The following is a 27,277-nucleotide window of genomic DNA, read 5'->3' on the forward strand; positions in this document are numbered from 1 at the left end:
GATGCAAAACTTGAGAGACTATTGAATGCTGAGAATGAACTGAGAGTTGAAGGGGGAGGCGGAGGGGGAAAAGAGATGGTGGTGATGGTGGAGGGCACTTAAGGGGAAGAGCACTGGGTGTTATATGGAAAACAATTTGACAATAAAATATTATGGGGGAAAAAAAGTCACTCCAGGGGTGCCTTGGTGGCTCAGTTGGTTAAGCATCCAACTTCAAGCGTAGGTCATGATCTCATGGTCTGTGAGTTTGAACCCTACATGTCGGGCTCTTTGCTGACAGCTCAGAGCTTACAGTCTGCTTTGGATTCAGTGTCTCCATCTCTCTCTGCCCCTCCCTCACCCATGTTCTGTCTCTCTCAAAAATGAATAAATGTTAAAATAAATGTCACTCCACCCACTTTCCAGAGGCTATGTCTGCCCTAGCACAATGCCCCTCCTCAACCCATCCAACTTCTATTCCATAAAAGAAAGGAGTAACAGGTTACTACAGGCTAATAGGTATATCTGGTTGAGATACAGACCATTTATTTATCTTTCCTCAAACCTTATTACCAAATTACTTAACGTTACTATAAAGTCTCCTGAATATAAAGTTAAATGCCATATTTTACCTTACGTTTGGTAGATTTCTTTTCACTGGCTAAGTCTATAGGGCAATTTGTTTCCACTAATACAGCTCAGTGTTTATGTCCAGGCTGTGGGTAAACCGCCTAAATTAATACCTTGATTTCTTATTAGCTTTAAGACACTAATAAGCAAGTTACTTAAACTTTTCATTCCTCGCTGAGTCTGTAAAACTAAGATAATACCTATACCCCATTGTATTGTGAAGACTAAATAAGTTAATGAGTATAAAGCACTTTTAACACTGACTACACATCAAAATATTCAACCAAGCTAGGCTATTATTTTTTTCCTAACATGTATTCAACTCTGTTGTCTGATTACCAAGGTAGGTTAAAAATGCTGTTTCCTAATTCAACCAAATCACTTTCTCTTGGGGTTCTGTGATCTCCCAGGTTTCAGACTAATTTAGTCCCAAGAGTCTTAACCTCTGTCTTCCTCCAGTTTCTATCTTCACAGAATGCGTGTCTCAAGTGCCAGAAGAACAAACAGGAAAAAAAAGATTAAAGGGCGATACAAAAAATAGTCACTACATATATACGCTACCATTCAATTCCTTGGCTCATGTCCTCTATTCTATTAGACAAAGGTAAAACAACTTAAAAGAAAATGATTTAAAATTGAAGATAACTCTTCCTTCCTAGTTGTCATTCCTCAAATCCTCACCCCGCCCAAAACCTTTTCTCCACAAATCCTCTTACCTGAGAGTTCTGAATATAATCTATACAGTTGCTACAATACTAGTAAATAGGTTACCAGAGCAACTCACAATATTTATATTTTATCAACAACTTTTCTGTATATTCTGTTTGAGGAAGAGACTCTCCGGACACTTTTATCAGATTGAAATGGATTTCAAAGCAACTCTGTTTACTATTTTGATGCAAAACCTTCATTATAATTAAACAAATATAAAACCAAACAGGCTAAAGTGGCCACAAAGCATTAATGGGAATCAAAATTATTAATATTTACTTTATATATATGCACACTTTAGTTAAAATTTTGAGAAACTTAATGCTCTCTTTGAATAGAGGAGCATAATTTTCCCAGATACATAATGGGAACTAGGAAAAAGAGAATGAACTGATAGACATAAAAGGACATGATCTGAGGTATAAATTTCTGTCTAGCTTGCAAAATAATCTAGTCCATTTTGGCCTTTGCTCAGAGAGAGAGTTGAGAAACTAATTAGGTTACTATTCATTTGAAATAAAATGTGGCCCCAAGCTTTTCCTTTTCTAGTAAAATAATTTATCATGCACATGGAAGCTAACAGGGTGCTCTGCAAATGACCATGAAACCTCTGGGCATACCCAATAGCCAAAAAATGTTTAAATGAAAATTAGCTAGTGCCCACTGCGTTGAGTAAGCCCCTCCAACTGTTCCTTCTCCACCTCAACATAGTCATCCAATCTAGTTACTCCTGCCGAAAATCTAGTCACTCATAATACCTCTTCCTTCTCTCTCAACATCCACTCATCACATCCAATCAGTCACAAATCCAAGTCACCCTACCTCCAGTATCCAATTCTCTCACTCTTTCCTGACAAAGGCTGAGTCTACCATTCTCCTACCTGGTTTCCCAAAATCTACATCCACTTTACTCTTCACACAATTGAGGGGTCTTTTAAAAAATCCAGTGATGTCTAAACATCACTGGGTTCACAACACCCTTTTTGATTGTTTTGACTCTTGGTTTCAGTTCAAGGTCACAATCTGATGGTTTGTGAGTTCAACAGTGGGCTCTGTGCTGAAGAGTAGAGGCTGCTTGGGATTCTCTCCCTGTCTACCCCTCCCCTGCTTGTGCACACGCACGCACGCTCGCTCGCTCTCTCAAAATAAATAAACTTAAAAAATGATTTTAAAAGTGAGATAACCAACAAAAGCAGCTGTATGACCTAGCCTCTAGCTTAGCTCTCTGGCCTCATTTCTCATCACTCTTCTTACATTGTGCTCAGTTTTTCAAAGTATCAAGCACTTCCATTCCCAGGGTCTTAGCATTCGCTGATTCTTCAGTCCTGCAGCACTCCCTTCTTCACCACCCATCAATTCTCATCATTTATGTCTCGGCTTACATATTACTTCTTCAGTGTACTTGCTATAATATCCCAAGCCCATCTTCATTAGATGTTGCTGATATCCACCTTCACTGCACTATGAACTTGATTTCTATAGCACCCATAATGACTGCAAATGGATCACTAACTATGGGATTACTTAAACAATTATTTTCTTTCTAACCTATACTGTCCACGAGGGCAGGGCAAGGCCTGTGTCTTACTCACCACTATATATCCCTACCACCTAGCATCCTCAGCACATAATAGGCATTCAATACATCTCATAAATGAATTCATCAATTCCAAAGTCTCCAATTGTAAGACTCTGAGGTATAAGTCAACTCTTCACTCTTTGTATATACAAGATTACTTGGAAGCCCCTTTCCAGGTTCCACTTGCTGGAACATGTAAAGGAAATAAAAAAATATTCATTTTTTAAGACACTAGTAAAGAACCCAGGCCTTCATGAGCTATTAGGGCTATTTTGCAAAATGTATTCTTACAGTCACCCATGGCTTGAAACCCCATCTATCATGATCCCTCTTTCACTGTCCCCATACATTCACCATTAAGTCCCACTAACTCTACTTCTGCATCATCTCTGCAATTTTCTCCTTCCTTTTTATACTGCATTTATCACTCCTGGCTCTATTGCTAAGTCTCTAAAATATCCTCAACCTAGCCAACAAAGCCTGATGCCTTTTACCCTCTTGTCTTCTCTCTATAGGCTATGCCTTCTACTTATACTGACCTACTTCAGTAGGCCACAACCAAAACAAAACTCACTATCAAAATCCTAGCCACCCTTCAAGGCTCATTCTGACATCTTTTCTTTCCAGTTCCATCACTCAGCTGTGACCTCTTCTTATTTCACTTATATCATCAAACATTTGCCTTATATTACTGCGTGCCAGGCATTTTTCTAAGCATTCATCTTTGTCTTACCATGTCTCCATATCTAAACTGAAAACTTCTTGAGGGCAATCCATTTATTCATCTACCTCATCTCTTTCATCTTACACATTTGCTCATTCAGTGAGTACTTATTACTGACCACTTTAGCACGATCATCAAGAGTACTTTCGCGGAATTTTAGAGACTGAAAACATCAGTCACAAGGCAACAGAAAACCTTTGCAGCAACTAGATCTGCAGCAAACGGACAGTCCATAAATTCCTTGTTGCCTAACTCCCTTCCAAATCACACAGGAAACACCAAGAACAAAGTCTATCTACATACTTAAAAGGAAGGGGGAGGGAGGGGATGAGGGAAAATATAGGAGCTTCTATTTCTGACACTGGATGTCACATGCAGGCTAGCAGGAAAACAAGGGGCATTAAATCAATCAAAGATGTTCCACAAATCAAAGTTTACTCCTCTCTGAGGTAACTTCTATAAAAACACAATGGAATTATTCCCATACATGTATCCTACAGAATAACAAATTCAGTAATCACTTTAATGGACTATTTAAACCACACGCACGCACGCACGCACGCACGCACGCATTAAAAGAATCAAAGCTAGGAGCACACCTGGGTGGCTCAGTGTTGAGCATACCACTTCAGCTCAGGTCATTATCTCACAGTGAGAATGAGCCCTGCATCAGGCTCGCTGCTGTCAGCGCAGAGCCCGGTTCGATTCCTCTGTTTCCCTCTCTCTGCCCTTCTCCCACTTGTACTCTCTCTCAAAAGCAAATGAAGATTTAAAAAAAAAAAAGCCAAAAAAAAAAAACACCCAAAGGTGTAAATCACAAATCAGAAAGACTTTTTGTTTCAAGTTACACCAGTGATGTATAGGGAGGGACTTTTACTTCAGTTTCCTCAAATGCAAAAACAAACAAAAAACAAAAACAGAAACAAACAGTGCTGAGAATAGCTCCATCCACCCCTGTTATTTAAAGATAGAGGGGTCAGAATTCAAAACAGTGGAGCCTCAGAAATCATCTAGTCAATTTCTTCATTTTTTTTTTTTTTTTATAAAAGTAGTTAGATGATTAGTCCTATAGCTAGTCTGTAGCAAGGAAGGGTTAGATACGACTTAGTTCTCCTGGCTAATACCACTCTCATGCCATCATTCTGTGAAAGTATAATGAATAGGAAAATACGGACAAAGCATGTTGACTACCACCTCTGGCAACATCACTTGTGTATGTTGAATAAATTCAAATGGGAAACTACAACACAAAGCATTCTAGATAGTGGGTCTAAAAAGCAAAACCTACAAAACACTAGTAACTCATTATACACAACAGAATGATTCCCACATATGTACCCCACACAGTAACAAATTCAGTAATCACTTTAATGAACTATTTAAAACACACAAACACACACACTAAGCTAAGGCCACCTGAGTGGCTTAGTAGGTTGAGCATCCAACATTTTAGCTCAAGTCATTATCTCACAGTTTATTAACAATTTCAAGAGGATGAAATTCCCCAGAAGTAAAGACAAGCCACTGCAATTAAGATAACCCAAAAATTCGTAAGTTTATTTTGGGAGTGTTTGCTGTATAATTGGACTTAATGAAATGTTTAGAGGTGCAGTAGGCATGACTTTGAGTAGATAATGAAAGAAAATGCAAAATGCTAAAAAAAAAAAAAAAAAAAAGATAACCCAAAAATTCAAATAACTTCTTCAGTGTCACTAAACTGAGCATCTAGTTTATTTTTACCCAACCTTGATCAGAAACAGACTTCAGAAGGCTATCAAATAAAACATAGGTTACCATAAATTAAACCTGAAATAAAAGCATGAAAATAAGACAAGAATAAGGAGAACAAAATGAACGTAAGAATGAGGCCTGAAAAAAGGTGTCAAGACCTACAAGCCTGGCTCTAAACTTCCAAAAGCCAATTAGAAAATAGAAACCAAGTGAACAATACAAATTATAGCATCCAGGTTAACAGAAACAGACTTAAAAGCTTAGGAAAAAATACACTTAGTGCTGGTTGTGTTATCTTTCTCCCTGAGGTCCTTATAAAGAAGGCACTATGTAATATAAAGATATATGCAATATATGTAAAACAACACATATTTCAGTAGTCCTAATGAAGTGTTTTATGGGATTATTTTTATAATGATCATGAAGATAAGCCCATAGTAACAGTTCAGAAAGAAAAAAAGGTATTTTTTTAGGAAAGAGGTTTGCACAATTAATGTCCAGGTACGCAGAACACTGCTGACCTCAAAAGCATTTAACAGTAGCGGGGGGGCGGGGGGGGGGGCAGAGGGGAGTGTCTTCCAACCAGCAAGCATTTACTATGAAGTGCATGGCTACAACGGCCAAGAAAATAAAAACGAAATTTAGCAAAATTTAATGGTCCAGGAGTTCATAATAAAATAGCAGATCAAAACTCTTAAAGAGAGGGTAGAACATAAAGAAAAACCAAAGCGGGAAAGAGCGTGCACACAAACACACATTCCCATTCACTAGCCGTAGTACATCCACGAGATAACTAAATGCTTTTATTTCTACTTTTAAAATTAAGAATTAAAAATTAAGGTGTTTACTGAAACATATACCTTCCTTGCTAGTTCCTCCATCAAGGAGGTAATATTTAAATTCCTGCTCCTTCCACAGTGATGTTACTAAACAACAATGAAGTTCAATCCCAGTGCAGTGCAGACAGGAAGTCCGAGACAGGAAGATATAGAAAACATTTCAGGATGATTTTCCAAAAAGAACTTAAAAAGGTATAATACCAGTTTTAAAATAAATAAAATCAGTTAACCAAAAAATTTAATCAATAAAAGAGAAAAGAACTTCTCTAAAATATCTCATCTGGCAACATATTTACTAACTGTGAAGTATAATATAATGATAAACATATAATTTGCCAAAAATTCAACATATAAAAATCAACCATTCTACTACTGCTAGCATGTGCCTATGTTTTTCCTCTTGGAGGTAGGAAAGAAGAAAAAAACACAAATTTTTGGTGAAAGCTTGTCATTTTCACAGAACCATTGATTTGCAACTTAAGCACCATCGTTTAAAAACAATTCGTTTCAAGAATCTCATGTGCTAAATATTTTCATCATGGCTGCCTAGACTAAATCTAGCTAACTTTATCTCTTGCAGGAGTATTTCAGCAAAGGAGTAAAGTATTAAGCTAATAGAAGGGGTGGGGGAGAGTTGAAATTCACCAGTTAGGTCAATTTCCTGCAGAGTTAACTAACTTATTTTAGGACTCAAGAATTATAAATTATAAATGTGGTTAGGAGATTTGAGAAGAACTATTAAATCTCACACACACACACACACACACACACACACACACACACACAAAAGGCTCCTAGGTGTCCAAAGAACTATTCTCCCACTCCTTTTGTTTCTTTTTTAATCAAAGTAATTCTCCATTCCCATTGTCTGGCCAATTGCTGCAAAGCTTTAAAATACTCAGAAGGTCAACCAACACCTGGCCAAACAGCAGCTTTAGGAGTCAATCTGGTGACCTGGCTCAACAAGAACTTTAAAGTACTTACACTTTATTGGTGGTTTTAATTTAAATTCAATTATATCATAATGAGCAAAAAGTTTATTTACTTCATAGGACTTTCAGTGCCCCAATTTTCCCTACTTTAATATGATCTGAAACGTGGAAATTCAACTTTTTTTAAAGCAATGTTTAGTTGACTTCATTTGAAAAGTTTCCTAATGTGATCCCTTAGCTGTCCTTATATTTCACAACCTTCTAATCAACAAATCATTACGTGATAAGAATGCTCAGAATTAAGTAGTAAGTGAATGGACTAAGCCTAAACAGTCTTTTCAAATCGTTCTCTTAGGTAATTTGATTTCACTGAATGGAACAATTTCCCACAGCATCACCAAAATGTAGAAATGTTTTCAATACAAAGTATCCTGAAAACGATAAGCTTATAGATTCTAGATTTTTTTCTCAAATATACAAAATAAGTATATGAAACTTAAAATGCTTCAACTAAAGTATTTATTTCATGAATGACTTTTAACACATAAAATATTCAACATTAACCAAGATTTTTTGAAGCAGTGGTTTATGCCACAGATATCTGCAAGCTGATTTAAATTACTAATCCATTTAAGGAAAGATAACTATACTACAGTAATAGCAAGCCACTGAAATATATCTGCTTTAGATCTGAATACAGAAGTAGACACCTGAGTACAATAAGCTAATAAAAGGTAAGGAACGAGGTCGACAAAGAAGAAATGCAGCAAAATAATCCAGACTTTCCCCCTTGAAACAGAAACCAAAACTGCATATTCAGATACAGCACAGTTATCCATGTAAATAATATAAACAAAATCAAGAAAAAAGGAAATATACTTATGTTGAAAGCATGGCTATCTCAACAGTCTCCAGTGAAAATCTTGGTCACCTTTATACTATAGGCAAGGAAAAGCCAATTATTCCAACACATCCATCTATTTCAGCCTACTTTAATAATCCAACCTTAGTAACATCCCTGGCCCAAAGAGGAAATGGAAGAGAAGTCTACTCTCTTGCCCTCTTTTCCAACATCTTGTGCTTCCCTCTTTCTAACACTTAATCTAAGTACACAACGGCAGACTGATTCATCTTTTAAGGAGACAGGCTATACTTCCTTGCGTATGTGGAAGGAGCCAAATGCAGGAGGAAAGGACAGGAGTAAGGTACACCTCTGAATTCACCATGCCAATTTGGAGCGCCACCCAAAGCCTCCAAATTTTCTCAAAGTAAGAGATTAAAAAATAAAAAAAAAGTAAGAACCTATCCCAAATATGTCAGTGCATTTAAACTTAGCTGAGAAAAAAATAAACTTGAAATGTGATAAAGATGGGCTCTTTTAGGAAGTAAATCAAGTTGTGAAAGTGGATTGTACTGGAAGCAACTCATAAATAAAATACTCTGAATAAGTTTTTTCTGGTTATTGGCCTTTAACATGTAAGTAAATCTCAAGTATTAAAAGTGAAGACTGGGTACATTCTCTGCCAAAAGTTTAATTAAAAGCAACTATGGGGCATCTGGCTGGTTCAATAAGTAGAGCATGTGACTCCTGATCTCTCAGTCCTGAGTTCAAGCCCATGCTGGGGAGGGAAGGGATGGCGTTTACGTTAAAAAATAAAAAATAAAAGCAACTATAAATTCCAGCGAGGTTAACTAGGTCAGCTGAACTTTTGTCCCCATTTAACCAGAAACAAGAGGATCTGAAGTCAAGCCATAGAAACCTACAAAAATATCCTACATACACTTTGAAAAGAAATCTAAGCATTCACTCTGAAAGAGGTACATAGTTCTACAAATAGGAGGTCTTCTAGTTTTCTTTCTTAATAAACAAGATCTACAGCAACACAACACCATGCCACAAATACCTTTCTCTTCTCCACTAGCAGGTATATGCATTCACCTACTTAAAATCAGAAAAAAAGACAAATGGAACATAGGCACCTATATACAAAGAATCCTATTCTCCGCATGGTGGGAATTCACGAATTCTTTCTCCCTTGTCCCAACATGTCTCAAGAGTGACATTATGCACAGATTTTACTCACAGCGGTACGTGGCGTTGCTCAGGATCAGCTCTGGTCAGTTCTTCCTCTTCAATATCAGACTCTCCTCCTGAACTACTGTCGGTGACGTCTGAATCAAATGCTCGCTCACTGCACCTCAAGTTAGCTATACCACTAGCTGTAAATCTCTCCAATTCTTCTGAAATCGAATCGCTTTTCAGGAAATTGCTAAGTCCCTCTGAAGTGGTGGTCTCACTGGCAGCTTTTCTCAATGCAGCTTCAGCCTTTCGAGTCAGCATCAACTGGCTCCGGGGCCTCAAGGATTCCAAGTTTGGCAGTTTGCTCCAAGTCTTCTCTAAAAATCCACCCAGCTGATGCTGTATATGCCTCTCCACCTGCTTGGCCTGCACAACCTGTAAGCGCTTCTGTAACCTGCGGGCACGGCTCTCAATATCAGCCTGCCTCCGCAGTAAAGCTGTTATCCTTGTGTCAGAATCTAAAGCACTGAAAAGAACGGAAGACAGGGGAGACTTTTTATCCTCTAACTTGACACCCTCCAAGTTAGAACTGGAGTCTGTGCCAGGTGATAACCTACTACTTCCTTGAAGTGCCGGCTGTTCCATGGAATTTACAGAAGATTTGTTTGCAGTGCTATTATTGCTAAATATAGTTGTGTGTTCTACATCAAGGCTTCTATGTGGAAGAGTGCAATTGGTCATACCCCCCTTCAAGTCCCCAGATTCAGATGCCACCACTTCACCCCCTTGGAGAGAAGATGAAGTGAGAGCTCGTTTTCCCCCATTGAGGGGATTGGAATTGTCATGATCAGAATGTGTTGAACTTTTAGTCAATTTCTTAGCCAACCCATTTACAGGTGCTTGTGGCAGAGCTGTCTGACCACTCGTATTCATGGTTCTAAGATTTTCTAAGGAAAACTCCAAAACTGGCTGTCTCCCCAACAGCTCAGCTCGGAGTTCATAGGACTGAGATAAGAGAGGATGAGATTTGAGGACTGTCTGCTTGCTGAAGACACCTTGCAATTTCAACGACTCCTTTGAGGGTACAGATGTTACATCAGAGCAGAGATAAGATGCCACCAATGGTTGCAGCTTTCCCAAGTCTTCCTTGGTAGGATTATTTCGGAAGTCTAAACTGGGATCCTCTGCGGCAATGGCTTTTCTTTTGGTTCCGTTGGCAGCAATAAGGATGTTGGCGTTGCCGTTATTTTCGGCACTGCCAGGGGACAAAGTGGAGGATGGGGGAGCCAGTTTGAACCGGATATGGTGTGCTTCAGCTGCTGCGTCAGTGAGAGCGGGCGCCATCGCAGCCATTCAGCACAGAGAGACAGGAAGTCCAGCCTCTCCCGGTGCCGAGGCCAGCTCCACCGCCCCTTGCTGCCTCCCCAGAGAACAGACTAAAAGAGAAAGAAAAAAAGGAAGTTAGAAATATATGCACGCTAGAAAACAACACACATGTTTTTAATACAAACACCACTTGAGGCTATAATTCAAACTCTGCCTCCAGAAAGGAAAACACTCAGACTACTCTGGATACTCAAATATGGGGACAGGAGCAGGGGGAGGACAGGGACAGGACAATCCCTGCACAGAGCAAGAAATTCCACCCTTCTTTTTTTTAATGTCCCTTGTTACCACAGATTGAAAATAGCTGAAACAGAAGTTCCATTCTGAAAGAAATCAGACTGTTAAAGTGAAATCATCTGCTTTAAAAAAAAAACTTTAGAACTTCTTCAAAGTGTATTTAAAGCAAATGTATCAAACCAAAAACTTGGCAATTAAACAGAGAAGAATTAGTAAAGAACTCCCCATTCCTACCAAAAAAGCTTCCAGACACAATGTCGTAGGTCTGCACATTACTCTAGCCAGAGAATCCAGTGCTTACCAGCTTCTCACTTCTCAAGAACAGCTCATACCACAGGCTTAACTGTATCACATCTGTATTACCAGTTTGTTGTCATCAAGTTTTTCTTTCACTGTCTTCAGTACAGTCCGCCTCTCAAATTAATTGCCCAGTTTGTTTCTTTTTCTTTACCCCCAAATTTCTTAAAAGAATAGTATAAATAGCTGCCTCTGTGCGCTTGTCTCATAATCTGGCTTCTAATCCTACTGCTCTGGCAAAGGGCACTAGTAATCTCATTAACAAATCCAATGGTCAAGTCTCCGTTACCATTCTATAGAACTTCTCTGAAGCGTTAGGCAGTGCTGACCACCCCATTCTTCCTGAAATGCTCTTTTCCTGATGTCCTTGACACCAGGATCCCTTCTGCCCACTCTTCTCTCAACTCACTTCCTCAGTAACAACCACTAGTACAGTGCGGCCTCCTAGTGCTCAGCTTACTGAGCTTCACTGATCAACAACATGCCTACCTCTATAATCCTCAAGCACCCCAAAACTCAAAATTCACTCTTTTTCCAACACACTCCTCACCCTGTTTCAATATCTCCAATAATGGCACTGCTTTCATTTAGTCACCCAAACTAAAACCCTCAGTCATTTGCCTCTTCTATATTTCCTTTGACTTAACTGGTTTGAAAGCAAAAGGAAACTCATGTAAAGAACCAAACCAACTACTTTTTAAAGTTTTTTTTTTTTTTTTGCTCTGTGGTGGGCGGGAGGGAAGGGAGCCAGCTTGGGGGTGGGGGGAGTTTCTTTTTTTTAATTTCCAGTGTAATTAACATACTCTGTTAGTTTCTGGTGTATAATATAGTGATTCAACAATTCCATACATCACTCTGCTCATCATGATGGTTAACCCCTTAATCCCCATCACCTATTGACCCACCTCCCCCCTGGTTACCATTGGTTTATTCTTTATAGTTAAGAGTCTGTTTCTTGATTTGTCTTTTTCTTTTTCCCTTTGCCTGTTTGTCTTGTTTCTTCAATTCCACAGATGAGTGAAATCATATGGTATTTGTCTTTCTCTGATGCACTTAACATTTATACTCTCTACCTCCATCCATGTTGTTCAAATGACAAGACTTCATTCCTTTTTGTGGCTGAATAATAACTCCATTATGCATATATATGCCACATCTTCTTTATCCATTCATCAGTTGATGGACATTCGGGCTGCTTCTGTATCTTGACTATTGTAAATAATGCTGCCATAAACATAGAGGCTAAACCAGTTTTTTTTTTAATGTTTGTTTTATTTTTGAGGGACAGAGAGAGACAGAGCACAAGCAGGGGAGGAGCCGAGTGAGGAGGAGACACAGAATCAGAAGCAGGCTCCAGGCTCCAAACTGTCAGCACAGAGCCTGACACAGGGATTGAACCCACAGACCATGAGATCATGACCTGAGCCGAAGTCAGACACTTAACCAACTGAGCCACCCAGGCGCCTCGAGCCAGCTATTCTTAAAGCATGATCTACAGACTTCTTAGGAGCTCAAAGACCATTTCAGAGGTCCACAAGATCAAAGCTTTTTTCATATTAATACTAAAACAGTATTTGCCTTTTTTCACTGCATTGAAGTTTGCAACGAGGATGCAAAAATGAGGCTGAGCAAAACTGCCAGAACCTTTGCATAAATAAGTGCAGAGGATTTATTGGTCAGTGTATTCTCTATTCATTTACAGTTAAAAAGTCTATTCCACCTGAGGTCTTTGATGATATTATGAACCTTATTAAATCTCCAATCTTGAGAATATTTCTTTAAATACTGTGTAATAAAAGGAAAAGTACGCATAAAGCAACTTCTGCTGCTTTAAGAGGTATGAGAAAAGGCACCTAATACAACTGAGTTGTGCAAGCTGAAGTAGAAGCTTTTTTCACAGAACACTATTTTTACTTGACTGAACTGACAAACTATGGTTTATTGAGACTTGAGTAGTTAGCAGATATTTTCTCAAAAATGAACAAAGCGAACCTATCACTTCCAAGGGAAACCACTGAAGTTTGCTGCCAATGATAAAATCTGAGTTTTCAGGCAACATTAAGTACTTTGAAAACTTGTATCCACCACCATGAGCTTGAATATTTCCCCTATACTTAAAAAGCTTGTTTCTGATTAAACAGATTACTGCTGATACCAATGAATGTTGAATTTTCAATACCAAATAATGCAATGTATCGACATCTGAAAGATCTGGATAACTCAGTGCATGACCAAATGACCAATGTATGTTAGAAGCCCATGAACAGCGAAAAGCAAATGCAAGACAGGATGGATTTTAATGTAACAGAGCATGAAAAATTCACTGACGAGGTTTTAGGTTTCACGCTGCAATTAACCTTTATGAAACTACTACTTGTCAAGTATGGGTGTAGCATCAAAGAATACCCACAGTTATCTGAAAAGGCTATTACAATACTTCTCTATTTTCCAACTATCTTTGGGAGGCCAGACTTTCTTCACATGCTTCAACCAAAACAACCTATCACAAAAGAATGTATGCAGAAGCAGATACGAAAACAGTCTTCTCTTAAGCTGGATATTAGAAGAATTACAAAAACATAAAACAACGCCATTCACTAAATTCTTCTGTTCTGGTAAAAAGTTATTTTTCATAATATGCAATGGGCTTGTTTTAAAATGGTTTAGTAAATAGTTATTTTTTAAATTTCTCAAAGTTTCTAATACAGCAAGTATTGATAATGACCCAAAAAAGCTCTTTTGTGGTTCTCAACATTTTCTAAGAGTGAAAAGGGGCCTTGAGAACAAAAAATTTGTAGATCACTGAACTAAAGCAACCTTCTCTCCCCAGTCAAAAATAAAGAAGGGCAACTTCCAATTTGGTCAAACATTTTTATCTCTAGATCAATATCAACATAGGAAATTAGGCCCTCCAGGAATACACTAAGATTCTTTACAGGATGACAATTCAAATTACAAATATTGAAATATTTAAGTAAATGAGAAATACCATACACTTGGAGGTCAAATATATCTATTGTTCTTTATACTTGCCAAAAAGGTTCTTGTTCTAGGATTGTATTTTAATGAATATCCTATGAAATAACTAGATCTTCTAGGGCTTACAGAGCTTTATCCCTATGGACTTTTCTGGCATATGGCATTCTACGTGACACAAACTGTTCTATGTCCACTTTCCCTATTTCCAATTTTAAATTTAGTAGTAATTCCTAATACGGTATAAACAGTTGTGCTATAGACCACCTGGCAAACGAACCTATGTTTAAGTTATTTTTTTTCAAAATACACTGAGTTAGTTTTATAACATGCAAAGGATTTTCTCCCATAAACAAAATTTACTACCAGGCCTTTGCCATCAATTCCATCTCCTTCTCTTTTGAGTTCATACCAATACATAGTTGATACAGCAATGAAGGAAAGCACATTGTCAGTATAGGATGCTCAGTCCAACGTGCGAGAAGAGTAGCAGTGGGGAGCTGTCGCCCACTAACCTGGAGCTCTGCAGTGAGCCTCTGCCGTGGCAGGAAACCGCTTCCCCGCGGGGACCCAGGCACGGACACAGATGTTACACAGCTTACATACAACTCACTCAGGAAAACCCAGGCTCACCCAGCACACATAAAAACGGTCATAATTAACATCACACCACAGACGGTACTGAAGCAGTAAACATTCCAAGTTATTTTAGAATTAATACAATTCCGTAAAGTTCACAACTTAAAAATCTGCTGGCTCAAATCCCATCTCTTTCAAGATTTCTCTGACCCTCTGAAAGTACATCTGTGAACTTGACATTAATCACGTACATCTCAAAGGCAAGAGTTTATTTTGTTTACAATGCTCTCCTTGGTCTCAATATCCCCACAGGATGTACTGCAAAGAGTAGTTACTAAAACAATCATCTAAATAAGTAGAGAGGAGGAAAAGGAGAGAAGGGGAAAAAGTGATCCCTTCAGAAGGAATTCCATTTCTAACTCCTAATCTTTCTATAGCCAAACAATATTGTTTAAAAAAAAAAAGATTGATATCTTCATCCCTCCCTCTTTTCATTAACTTGAAATACTGTGCTGAGATTCAATATTAGCCCCAAAGGCACTCACTTTGTTAAGTAAGGGGAAAAGGTCTGGGTTCATATGCTGGGTCTACCCTCATTTAAATTATTTAACTATGCTGTTCCTCAATTTCCCCATCTGCAAATGACACAGCCTACCTCACAGGACTACTTGATGATTAAATAAAATAGTTTCAATTACTTAGCCTAGTGCTTGACACTAACACCCATTATTTGCGCTATTATTATAACCTATACACAAAAAGCAAATCTAAAAGGAATTTCAGCAAGACTTCTTAATGCACAGGAAAAATAGAAAGTAAGTAATTCCCTAAAATAGTATTGTACCTGAGGACTCGTGCATGTAACACTTGACAAGGAAAATCTAGTTAGCACTCAACGTTAGCTGTAACTGCCATAAACTACCATAACTAGAATTTTAATTTTTGCTGTATGTTCAGATTTACTTTTTTAAATTTAGATTTGCTTTTAATACTTCATGATGTTGCTTACGATAAAAAGGCAAATCAAATGCCCAATAATTCACTTAAACTATGGAATAGCCATACAATGGAATACTATGCAACCATGAATAACAATGTAGAATAATATTGCCTGACTTCAAAAAGTGCTTGCTTCACTGTTAAATGAAAAAATAAAAAGGTGTTACCAAAAAAAAAAAAAAATGTATACTATGGCCTCATTTTTGTTTTTAAAAAGTAGTTGGTAAGATTCTTTTGTCTTTTGTTTTCTAGTGTCTCCAGCATAAACATGTATTACTTGCATAATAAAAGGAAAAGAAGCAAAAAGAAAATAATGCAAATACTTAAAGAGTCAAAAAGTCTGAGTAAGGCAAAATGTCATGGTAGCTTTCTTAAATTTAACATACTGAGCAATGGGGCGCCTGGGTGGCTCAGTCAGTTGAGCATCTGGCTTCAGCTCAGGTCATGATCTCACGGTTCGTGGGTTCGAGCCCCGCATCGGGCTCTATGCTGACAGCTCAGAGCCTGGAGCCTGCTTCAAGATTCTGTATCTCCCTCTCTCTCTGACCCTCCCCTGCTCATGCTGTCTCTGTCTCTCAAAAATAAAAACATTAAAAAAGAATTAAAAAAAAAAACATACTGAGCAAAATGTTGATTAAAGCAATGATTCCCATCCCACTTGAATCTCAAAAGCTTTACTCTTCAATAATTTACAACAAAAAGATTGTCAAACTTAAGCAATTTTACAAAAACATAAAAAGCTTATGATAAATAACCTTTCTCCAAAGAATATAAAGTACTAAAAGTTATAATTAACTTATTAATCCTCAAAACAACCTGGACAAGAGGTTTGGGGCTGGGATTATAACTTCCAATTTACTAGTATGGACAGATAATAAAGTCGTACTGTACATTCATCATAAAGAAACCTAAAATATCCCAATTTTTAGTTCATCTAATAAATCACAATCTGACGAATAAATACAGATGGAATTAATGTACCTGCTGTCACTGACATTAAGATTCTGCAGTAAATCTGAAGAGACCGAAAAAAAGGGCTATGAAAGATTGAGCTAGTTATCAATGGTTTCCCTCCCAGTTCTAAGGACTCCTTCTGGGGACTGGAAGATGTCAGATGAGTTCAGCAGGCAAACACATTTAGGAAGAGCATTCCTGATGGAAATTCACAATGCTCTTCATCATCACACTGAACACTCAAATGTTTGCCTTTACCAAGCCAAACACACACTCCCCCCACTCTCCATTACCCCTATTAGTATCTTTCAGAACATTGTTCTGAGGAATTAAGTTGGGATAATGTTCAAATATGAGACCTTCAGGGTCTCTTCCTATGGCAACACAGGTTCAAGGGAAAACTTCCATCTAACACAAGTAGCAAGCAAAAAATATACCCCTCGGGCAGTTTCTCAACACCAGCACTATTAATATCCTGCACCAAATCAATCTTGTGAGTGGGGGAAGGGGCCTCTCCTGTGAGTTGCAGGACATCTAGTAGCATCCCTGGCTCCACTCACTAGGTGCCAGTAGCACCCTTCTACCAATTAGGACACCCAAAAATGCCTCCAGACCTATCAAACGTCCCGTAGGGGGGCAAAATCACACCTCTCAATAGAAAACCACTGCCTAGATACAGACTTGACACATAAATTTAGATGTATTATTCCCAGAAAGCAAAACACATCCAGCTACTTAAAATACTGCAAGTCAGAACTAACTCCACACCTACAAATGAAAACCTTGCCTTTAGTCCTTGTAAATTCCCAAGACAGGACTCCAGGTATAGAATCTAGCAGCATCCACTCTGCAAAAATGTAGAGACCCAAGGCAAGGGGGTTGGTCATTTGGGGGCCAACAAACCACACTTTCACTGGGAACAGAAGCACAAATCAGATGGGGAAGAAAATTCTGCACATAATGTGGCTTCTACTAACCTCTTCCCCACCATTACCTCATTTCTCTGCACAAAGGAAAGAAACAGGAAGAGGAAAAATGGTTAGGGAAGTGTCCATGAAGTTGTCAAAATTTCAACTGAAATTTGAAAATTAGCTAAAATGTCATCATGGAAAACGCTAAGACAAGAGAATGGTAAATGTGGCATTCTGGTGAAAGGAAATGGCATGGGAAAAGGCAAGACTGTGGGAAAACATAGGACATCCTGGAGGTTAAAAGAAACAATCAATTTGCTTGAAATATAAAGTATATTTTAATAGAGGAAACAGCATAGAAAAAAGTGGAAAGGCAGTCTGAAGCCAGATCATTAATGGACAGCCTTGAATAGCCAGCCCTTACTCAGACTTAAAGGCAAAAGAATGTCATTAAAGACTTTTCAAATAGGGAATGGCATCAGAACTAGGCTTTAGGGAGAGAGGGAAAAAAAAAAAAAAAAAAAAAAGAACTGTGCTTTAGAGACCAGCTGGCTAGAATGGATTAAAAGAAAGTAAAAAAAAAAAAAAAAAAAAAAAAGGCAAAGACCATCGATGAAGCTACTGCAATAATCCAGACGGGGTGCAACAAGCACCTCAACTAAGGTGGTCACCACAGTAAGACCAGCAAAGTTTCCACCAACCTTAAATTCAGAAACTGAAAGGGGCTAAAGTCTGCAGAAGGGCCAAATAAATGACACAAACAAAATGTAAAGGATTGTATCTCCTTCATGATAAAATCTTTCCATTTATTTCTCATAAAGCTATTAAGATTTCATATATCCTCTCTATTCCTAACATTATCAACCCAAACCCAGCCTGGGGCCTCATTAACTCACACCTAAATTATCCTAACAGCTTCCTGACAGCCTTGGTCCTTTAATATGTTCCATACCTTTTTGCCACCTCATTTCTCTACTCTCGAATAGCTCCTGTGCCTTCCTCAGGAGTCCAATTTCTCCAATATGAAACAACACAGTATCACAGCAAGTGCATCAGGTGGAGACCTAGAACTCCCCCAGATTCCCAACTCCATGATCTTTGCCTATGCTGCCACTTCTACCTAGAGGACAGGACCTCCTAAGCTTTAGGCCCCCAATTTAATTAATCCTTCAATACATGGCATTTCCACAAAAACTTTTCCAAGTTGTTCCTACTTAGATTTAAGACGCATTTAAAGTCACCGTCACGCAATTCAAATTATCTGAATATTCCTCAATTGTCAATTTACAAATTCTGTTTCCACGATGGCATAGTTCCTTAGCATCCTTCTGCATGCTCACTAACTTGATCTAAAGCTTCGAACACAGTAAGCACTGTAAGCACTTAAGCACTTACTGGGCTAGTGCGGTCAAAAGACTTGGTGAGGCAGGCCTTCAAGTATAAATAAGATTTTGCTATGCAGAGAGAGATGAGGAAATTCTAATCAAGAAACTAACACAACCAAAATAACAGAATAGGATCTGAGAGATGATCCATAGAACCAGTTGAATGAACCAAGTGGTACATGTACACCTTTTTTTTTTTTAATGTTTTATTTATTTTTGATACAGAGAGAGACAGAGCATGAGAGGGGGAGGCACAGAGAGAGAAGGAGACACAGAACCGGAAACAGGCTCCAGGTTCTGAGCTAGCTGTTAGCACAGAGCCTGACGTGGGGCTCAAACCCACGAACGTGAGATGTGACCAGAGCCGAAGTCGGAGGCTTAACCGACTGAGCCACCCAGATGCCCCCATGTACACCTTCTTAAGAGGAAGAATAGAGCAAGTAGTGATCTGTAATGAGGTACTGAAACTATGTAACAGACACACTGCAAAGTACTTCTTTTGCATGGAAACAAATGTTTTGTTATAGAATTCAATAGAGAATAGGAGGCAAATTTTTTATGATAAAACCCATTATTGTGGACTGTGCACTATCCCAGTCCCTAACATGTGCCCATGCCAACAGGGCTTCTTATAACTGAATACAGTTTATAATTACTAAGGGAAACAGCTCTGACTGGAGGACAGATTATTATGACTGCTGTTCACAAACATTAACTGGCCTTTTATCATGTCATTTTGCTGCTGTTTAATACATATGTTCTCATTTAATCCTCACAACGTTATAAAGCAAGTACTCTTACTCATTTTATAGATGAAGCTTGATGCTCAAAAGTTAAGTGTGTGTGTCCAAGATCATACAACTACTAAGCAGCAGAGGCAGGATTCCAATTCAAATCTATAGTTCTAAACCCCATGCTTTTAACCACTATACTAAGTAGTGTAAGGCTAGGTTTAAACTGGAAAGGCCTTGCGGAGCCTGGGTGGCTCAGTCGGTTAAGCAGCGGACTTTAGCTCAGATCAGGATCTCACGGTTCGTGGGTTCGAGCCCAGTGTCAGGCCTGTGCTGACGGCTGGAGGCCTGGAGCCTCCTTCAGATTCCTTCTCTCGCTCTCTGCCCCTCCCCCGCTCACACGTGTTCTCTCTCTTTTTAAACTGTAAGGGCCTTAACTGCTGGACACTAGACTTCAAATTTTATTTCATCTTTAGAAGAAAGTCAGTGAAGGAATACCAAATGAATCTCTCCAATAAACATTTTACAAAAATGCCTACAACATTCAAGTGACTGCACTAAGTACCTACAAGGATGACAAGGGCCACTTAAGACACACACTACTACGAGGGACGTTAAGGGACCCTCACACAAGCTGAATCAGGAGGGTCATAAAAGGATTCCCACGGGAGACGTCTATGTTGATACTTAAGAATAACAGGGTCCAGCATCACTCACACAGCGACTTTAAGCATCCCACATACAAACGCATTCCCTCCCCCAATACCAAATCCGAAACCCACTCTTGCCCCTCAACATGCCCCATGTCTGTGTATCCTGTTTTCAACTACTGATTTACCATCATAGACATCTCATTTAAACATATACTAATGCCAGATACAAACAACAGAAAGACTGCAAGAGTAGTTTCATTAATGCCAAAGATAAGAGAATAGAAAGCATGGGCACAGGTAAGCCCAGATGATAAAGCACTGTTTTGCCTGAAAGGATCAAGGAAGGCTTCCAGAGAGAGAAGACATTCTGACCAAATTTTGAAGGCTAAATAGGGAGGGTTCAAAAGAGAGAATGACAGGCACATTCCTTCCTTCCATAATGCCACTGCCTTAGTTCAGGGCCTCATTATGTACTACAGTAATTCAGGCAGTAATAATCTCCCAACTGTTCTTTCTTCCTGTCTCAGCAAGCCTTCAATCTAGCATCCACTACCAAATTATTATTAGAAAGGAAGGAGAAAGAGAACATAAATCTGACTGCTGTGCTCCTCTTAAAAATCCTGCACTGACTCTAGGATAAGGATGAATCCAAACTCTCCACACAAGATATATCTGGGCCCCTTTTTATACTCAGCTTCATCTCCAACCTGTCCCCACTCCAAACACCTGAATGTTATTTATAGTTCCAGGCTCTTTCCATGCCCTTGCACCTTTGCTCACACTACTCTTTCTTTTCAAAGTTCAGCTCCAAGAGATCACATGTTCTTTCAAGTATTCACAACTCATTTCAGGTTGAGTTACGGGTCTCCTTCTCTCTAGGGTCTTATCAGCACTCCCATAATACCCTGGGCTATAGTACATAATATAAATTCCCCATCTTGTCATCTTGTCTGTTCTCTCCTTCCCTATTTAGATACTTCTTTAAAAGGGGGGCAGGGGAATGCAGGGAAGGGTTATGGCTTGTTTTGTCTTTATCCCCCGACAGGTAGTCAGTCCCCTTGCCTGGTAGAAAAGTAGACCAATACATGTTACTTAACCTAACACTGTTATGTTGAATGCATCAGATGGAGAACCATTATGAAGTTAATGGAGATGTCTGATCATAAGGCAGTAACAACCTAAGGAGAAGCAGGCATCAACTGAATCTAGGACAGACTTCACCTACCTCAAGTTCCAGTCATTTACAATGCCAAGCACCTGCACTGAGACTAGCAAACTTTTTAGCTGTACTTTTTAAACTATTAAATTTGGTTACATAAGCTTTTTGAAAGCTCTATCTATCAAAATTTTTAATGCAATTACCCAAACATTTACCTAGTAACTGCAATTCTAGGAACCTATCCAACAGAAATATTCTCATAGATAAAGAAATATGCATAATTCTTTCACTGAAGAATTTTTAATACAAAAAAAACCCACCCTACACTCAAAAAGGAACACTAGAATACTACACAGCTATTTTAAAAAAGAGAACTGTACGTGTTGATTTGAAAAACCTCTATGATATACATCAACATGAAAAAAAAGCCACGTAACACGTACAATCCCATCTATGTTAAAAACTACACAAACAGATGGGGCACCTGGGTGGCTCAGTCAGTTAGGCGTCCGACTTTGGCTTAGGTCAATCTGGTGGCTCCGAGTTCCAGTCCTGCACTGGGCTCTAAGCAGACAGTTCAGAGCCTGCAACCTGCTTCAGATTCTCCGTCTCTCTCTCTTGCTGCCCCACCCCCTCTCAAAAATAAACAAACATTTAAAAAATTGTTAACTATATACACAGAATATTGTTCTGAAAAATGACTATGTGTCAAAATAATGGAGTTTATCCTACTTCTACCATATCACTTGAATTTAAATGTCCTACCAATCTAGTTCACAAAAGAGGGGAAAATGTACTTTTATCTCATCTCTAACAAACTCAAATAACACAAGTGATTGTGAACAGTCCCAAAACCAGACATAGCTTAAAGGGTCCAAGCAATTAAAAAACAAACAGATAATTTAGGGAGAGGGCAGTCCTTGACCAAATCCCAAGCATCTCACTGAAACCAACCTTATCCCTTAAGAATTCTAAATGACCCCAAAAAAAAACACCTTTTTCGATGCCAGAGAAATGTTAGAAATTAATACTACTAACCATCCTTCTTTCATTCCCTTGGGAGGCCAGAAGAAAAACTAAGAGGTAAGCAGTAAATCAGTAACTGCAAAAAAACAGCAGTCCAATTTTTTTAATACATGCTTAAGATCTTAAAACATCCTCAGTTCTCCATGGTAATATATGAACAGTTTAATGAAACTTCCCTGACAGTTCAACTTAATCAACCAGTATTTCTACAAAGCCTCTCTACTAGCAAACATCAGTAACTAAACTAATTAATTAGCTTTCACCTCTATCCCTTCACAACCTCCCATGGAGGTGCTAATACGCAGTCGCAAAGGCCAAATACCAAGCAACAGAAACCCTAGATTATCAGTTTTTAGCAATTTTTAGTGTAACATCCTAACAACAAAATTGTTATTCATCTTTATTCCTCAACACTTCTCTCCAACTGAATTTAACCAAGTCTGACCTTAAGCTGCTCCCTTTTTATAAAGAAATTAAAAGGTAAGGAACTGCATTAAGTTTGATGCTACTTAAAAACAACTTTTTCCAAACAAGGGCAGAATATGCTGTACTTAAAATTCAGAATGAGCTCTCATTTGGGATTCCTATTCAAGTAACAAGAACCAGAGTTTTTGATAACATTTAGATAAAACTGCACTGAATTTACCTCCACCTTACATTTCCTGACTCTCAAAACCTTGAGAGGCAATTGTAATTCTAAAACAAACTTAGGACTAGGGGGAAAAAAGGGCAAGTTTACAATCAACAATAAAATATAAAGCTAATAATTCTCAACTAAATAACTCTCTAGGAGGGTTAGTTCTTTTTGGAAAATCACATCAACTGGCTTATCCTCCTCTACAAACTTCACCCCACATTATAAAAGACAGGCTACATGGCGTAACGTAAGAACAAATGATAACTGAACTAATAACAGTGACCCTTCTACAACATAATGCTTTTTTCCTATGACACACAATCTGCAAGCAACACCCAAAGACCTTCTTGTGGCCTTCAAAAGTTGGGGACCTCTAGTAGTGTCAAGTCTTTTCTACTTCATATTGTCTTTTCTAAGCATTATTGTGGTTCACTGAGTTTTGATGTCACATTCCAAGGAACAGAAAGTACCGACTGAAGAGTCTTATTTTGGGTTACGAATTACCACACTCAGGCAGGAGTCTTTCCTGTACAACTTTTAGTATGCCCAGAGACTACTAAGCATTTAGTAAGATAGAAACTATAATTCAAACATGTATCTTCAAAAGCACCATGAAGATTCAAAAACCAATTCGAATTTAGATTTCCAAAGAGTAGTTAAAGTCCTATTTTAGGAAAAGCATTGACATAGTACACAGGCCAGGTGTATGAGACCACATTATTTGAGAAACCTGCAGTGTACTCCTTCATAAAATGATCAAATAATAGGCACTAAAGTAAAATATGCTTCCTGAGACCTAAAGCAGTCTAACCAATCACGGAAGAAACTTCCTTAATATTGAGAAAGGGTAGAGAAAAGGTGCCTTAAAACTCTAAATAAACCACTCGAGATTTGTTTTTGTTCTGGGGCAGTCCACCAAAGACCACATATTTAGTCCTCACTATTCCCTCCTTTCCAAACTCAAGGAAGAGATCCTTTGGGGAAAAAAATTTTTCATTAATTAATTTTTTAAAATCTCTCTGCAGGAAAGAAATCACTTAGTTTCTGTGTCTTAATGACCTCATCAAGAAGAAAAAATAACCTCTCAACCCCCCCCCCAAGGAAGCTAAATATAAGAGTAAGCATTTACTCTTTTTAAACTGCTTAGAAAATCCAATATGGACTAACATGTTTTTTACATTTTAAAATTGCTTTTCCAGTATAACAAGGCAACTAAGCTTTACTCCACTCAATGCTAAATGCCTTCTCAAACCAGCATCACCACCCGTAATGACCCTATGTTTACAGATTACATAATTCAGGTTATGTCAGAACAAATCTAAAACTTGTTTTTCATTTTAAAATATAATTAAAATCTGTGGTCAACCCAATAAAATGGAGAGGATGTACGGACACTGGTTATAAAGTAGCCTTACTAGAAAAGGAAGAGTATTTTGGCGGTGTTTGAAGAAGGAAAAAAATAGGGAGTATTTTCCTTTCTTCTCACCTTGATAAAAGCTCAAAAGTGAACTAGTAAGGCTTACTCATGTTCCAGCTTCCAGAATTTTCCTCAACACGATAATGATAAGTCTAACAATCAAAGAACGCTCTGCAGGTTTAACCATAGAAATAACGTGTGTGGGCAGGAATAAAGAAAATCAGACAAAGATTTAACATCTCACTCTGGTAAAGCACAAAAGTCAAATACTAATGTTCTGAATAAGGCTTTCAGGAAAGATGCAGGGACAACACTTCTAAAAACTTCATTCAACTGATTCATGTAAGTGAAAGGACCAAAAATCCTACCCTACCACAAAGCCCTATCAATACTTAATTGATCACTCAACTATCCGCATGCACAAATCAAAAATATTTATTTTATACAGTTAAATATAGTAGTCCTAAGAAACCAACCATCTTCCCCCAAAATACAGAGGTTAAGAGGTTAAGAATCTTTGTCACATGTAATGTTTCCCTCCAAGTAGTGCATACTTGAGAAATAAGTTAACCACTCAAATCACGAGATCACCAGCAAATACAAATATGAGAAAGGTCAAAGAACTGCATACTTTGTTGAATATAGAGGAAATCAAAATTGAAATTCCATGGATGAGGACAGTTACCCCACATATAACACATTTTTTAAATTCCCAAGGGATGAGCATTTTTACCTTGCCTTATTTTTAGAACTACACATCACACTGTACACATCACATGACATGATGTAACTGTTAGCAAAGAAAATGGCCCAAACCATTGAAAATATACACTAAGAGGAAATGAATCAATCCATACTTAAGAATCACTACATTTCATATTTACCTTTATTTTTTAAGATGTTTCCTAACTCACAACAGACTTTATTAACTGGGAAAGTAGCTAGTAACCTATGTAGAAACAAGAAAAATGTAGTTGATATTTTACAAAATAGGAATTTACCCAATTATTGGGAAAACTGATATGAAGAAACAGATAATAAAAGTCTTCCAAACCTCAAGAATTAAAAGCAAAAACTCTCTGAATCAAAAATGCAACAGAAACAGAAGGTGGAAACCAATTATTACTCAAAAGTATTCCCTGTTGTGAGGAGAAAAGAAAAGGAGCTTTAACTGACAAGGCAGGCAGACAACTGAAAATTTCTAAACTGTTGAGACAGTTTATTAGAAAAGGAACCAAGTATACGGTATAGAAGGGGGGAGGGGAAAAACACACCCACTTAAGCCTTTGTAAACAGTGGTACTTAAAAGACCCAAGAAGCTGGGAAAAATCAAAACTACAGACTATTTTGAGAAGCGTAAAAGATACTCCAATGCACTACTGTCCATACTTGAAAGTGCTTCAGATACAAAGTTCAGTAACAATCTATAACTGTATCATGATTATGCAAGGCGAAGATTATGTAATTTTATCATTTATTATAAATGTTCTCTCAAACCAAAACAACTAAAACGTTTTGACCTCTCCAATGGGGAGGGGATAGGTTCTTCTGGGCTTCGGTTTAAAAATATAAACACACACCCAAAAACAAACAAAAAAACACAATGATTGCTAGCCACGTGACAAAGGAGATGGCAACACCAGGATTGTGAATGGAGGGGAGGGAGGCGAGGCAGGACGACTAGGGAGATTTCTCGGAACTTTGGGGACCTCTGGATTCGGGTCTCTCGACCCTTCAGGTACCAAACTCTAGTCCTATAAGTTGTGCCGGTAAAATCCTCAGATACAGTCTTATTAAAAGGTCACGAAAAATGCTCTAGTGACCTCCAGAATAAAGAGGGGAAAATCAGAGGAGGAAAGAGAGCAATTTAAAGTGGCGCCATCATGTCACCCCTTCTCCCCTAAGGCAATCAATAAGCAATAGTTAAGTAACACGTTTCTCCAAAAACCACACTGGGAGCCCGACAATGGAAAACAAAAGGATTTTTAAGTAAGACAAGAGGTTAAGGTTGTTTATCGTATGGAAAACAATCAAACTATTTGCTGAAGAATCAAAAGACAGCCGGAAAACAGGCCCCCCAAACTCACTTAAAAGCAAATAAATGCCTCTTCCTCTTTAGTTTTTTTTTTAAACAAACACGCCCGCCTGAGAGAGACTAGATCTGAAAACGTAAGTGACCTCAATATGTGGACAACAAAAATAATAAATAAATGAAACAAATAACCATCTCACAACAATCAGAGTTGTGATACACACCGTGCACCGCGCAAGATGTGTGTTACGAGCAAAAAAAGGCCTTCTGCAGTCAGGAGAAGTTCAAGCCAAGAGCCAGAGTTTGTTTGGGGTTTTTTTTACGGGAATAAATCGTGTTCTTAAGGCCGCATTTTTAAATAGAACGCCAAAGGAAAAGCTGGCTAACGAGTCGGCAGCTGGTGGAGAAGGGCCCCCCGCACACCCCCGCCCTTGGGGCGACTCCCAGCCCCGGACCCGCAGCGGGGAAGCCCGGAGAGGCCATTTAAAGTTCCGGGGATTTTTCCTGCCCTGCCCTGCCTTTCTAGTTACAAGTAACAAAGAGAGAGAGAAATGGGAGCCACAGGGAGAGCGAGGAGAAGGAGAAAGGGCAGCGGGAGGAGGAGGAGGAGGAGAGGAGCAGCAGCAGCAGCACCTACCACGTGATGGAGGAGCGTTGCCCGGGCGGATTCAGCCCCACAAAATGGGCGCAGTTTGCAAACAGCCCCCGGCCTGGGCGCCGAGGGCTGGCGGCGGCAGGCGGGGGCGCGCGGCG

At 38.6% G+C, this 27,277-nt stretch overlaps 1 protein-coding gene across 3 annotated transcripts in view; it reads right to left on the bottom strand.

Annotated features, from left to right (window-relative positions):
• Positions 1 to 27,277, bottom strand: part of KANSL1 (KAT8 regulatory NSL complex subunit 1) — a 167,375-nt gene that overhangs the window by 111,647 nt on the left and 28,451 nt on the right. For 2 of the 3 annotated variants that reach the window (XM_029927235.1, XM_029927233.1), the window contains exons 1-2: positions 27,162 to 27,271; positions 9,210 to 10,581 (exon numbers count right to left, since the gene is read on the bottom strand). In XM_029927235.1, coding sequence (XP_029783095.1) covers positions 9,210 to 10,498 — 1,289 coding nt within the window. In that variant the 5' untranslated portion in view covers positions 10,499 to 10,581; positions 27,162 to 27,271. Of the gene's footprint in view, positions 1 to 9,209; positions 10,582 to 27,161; positions 27,272 to 27,277 lie in introns of those variants that run through there. The other variant, XM_029927234.1, reaches the window with a different exon arrangement.

The sequence above is a fragment of the Suricata suricatta genome, chromosome 17 (genome assembly GCF_006229205.1).
Source record: "Suricata suricatta isolate VVHF042 chromosome 17, meerkat_22Aug2017_6uvM2_HiC, whole genome shotgun sequence".
In the NCBI taxonomy this organism is placed as follows: domain Eukaryota; kingdom Metazoa; phylum Chordata; class Mammalia; order Carnivora; family Herpestidae; genus Suricata; species Suricata suricatta.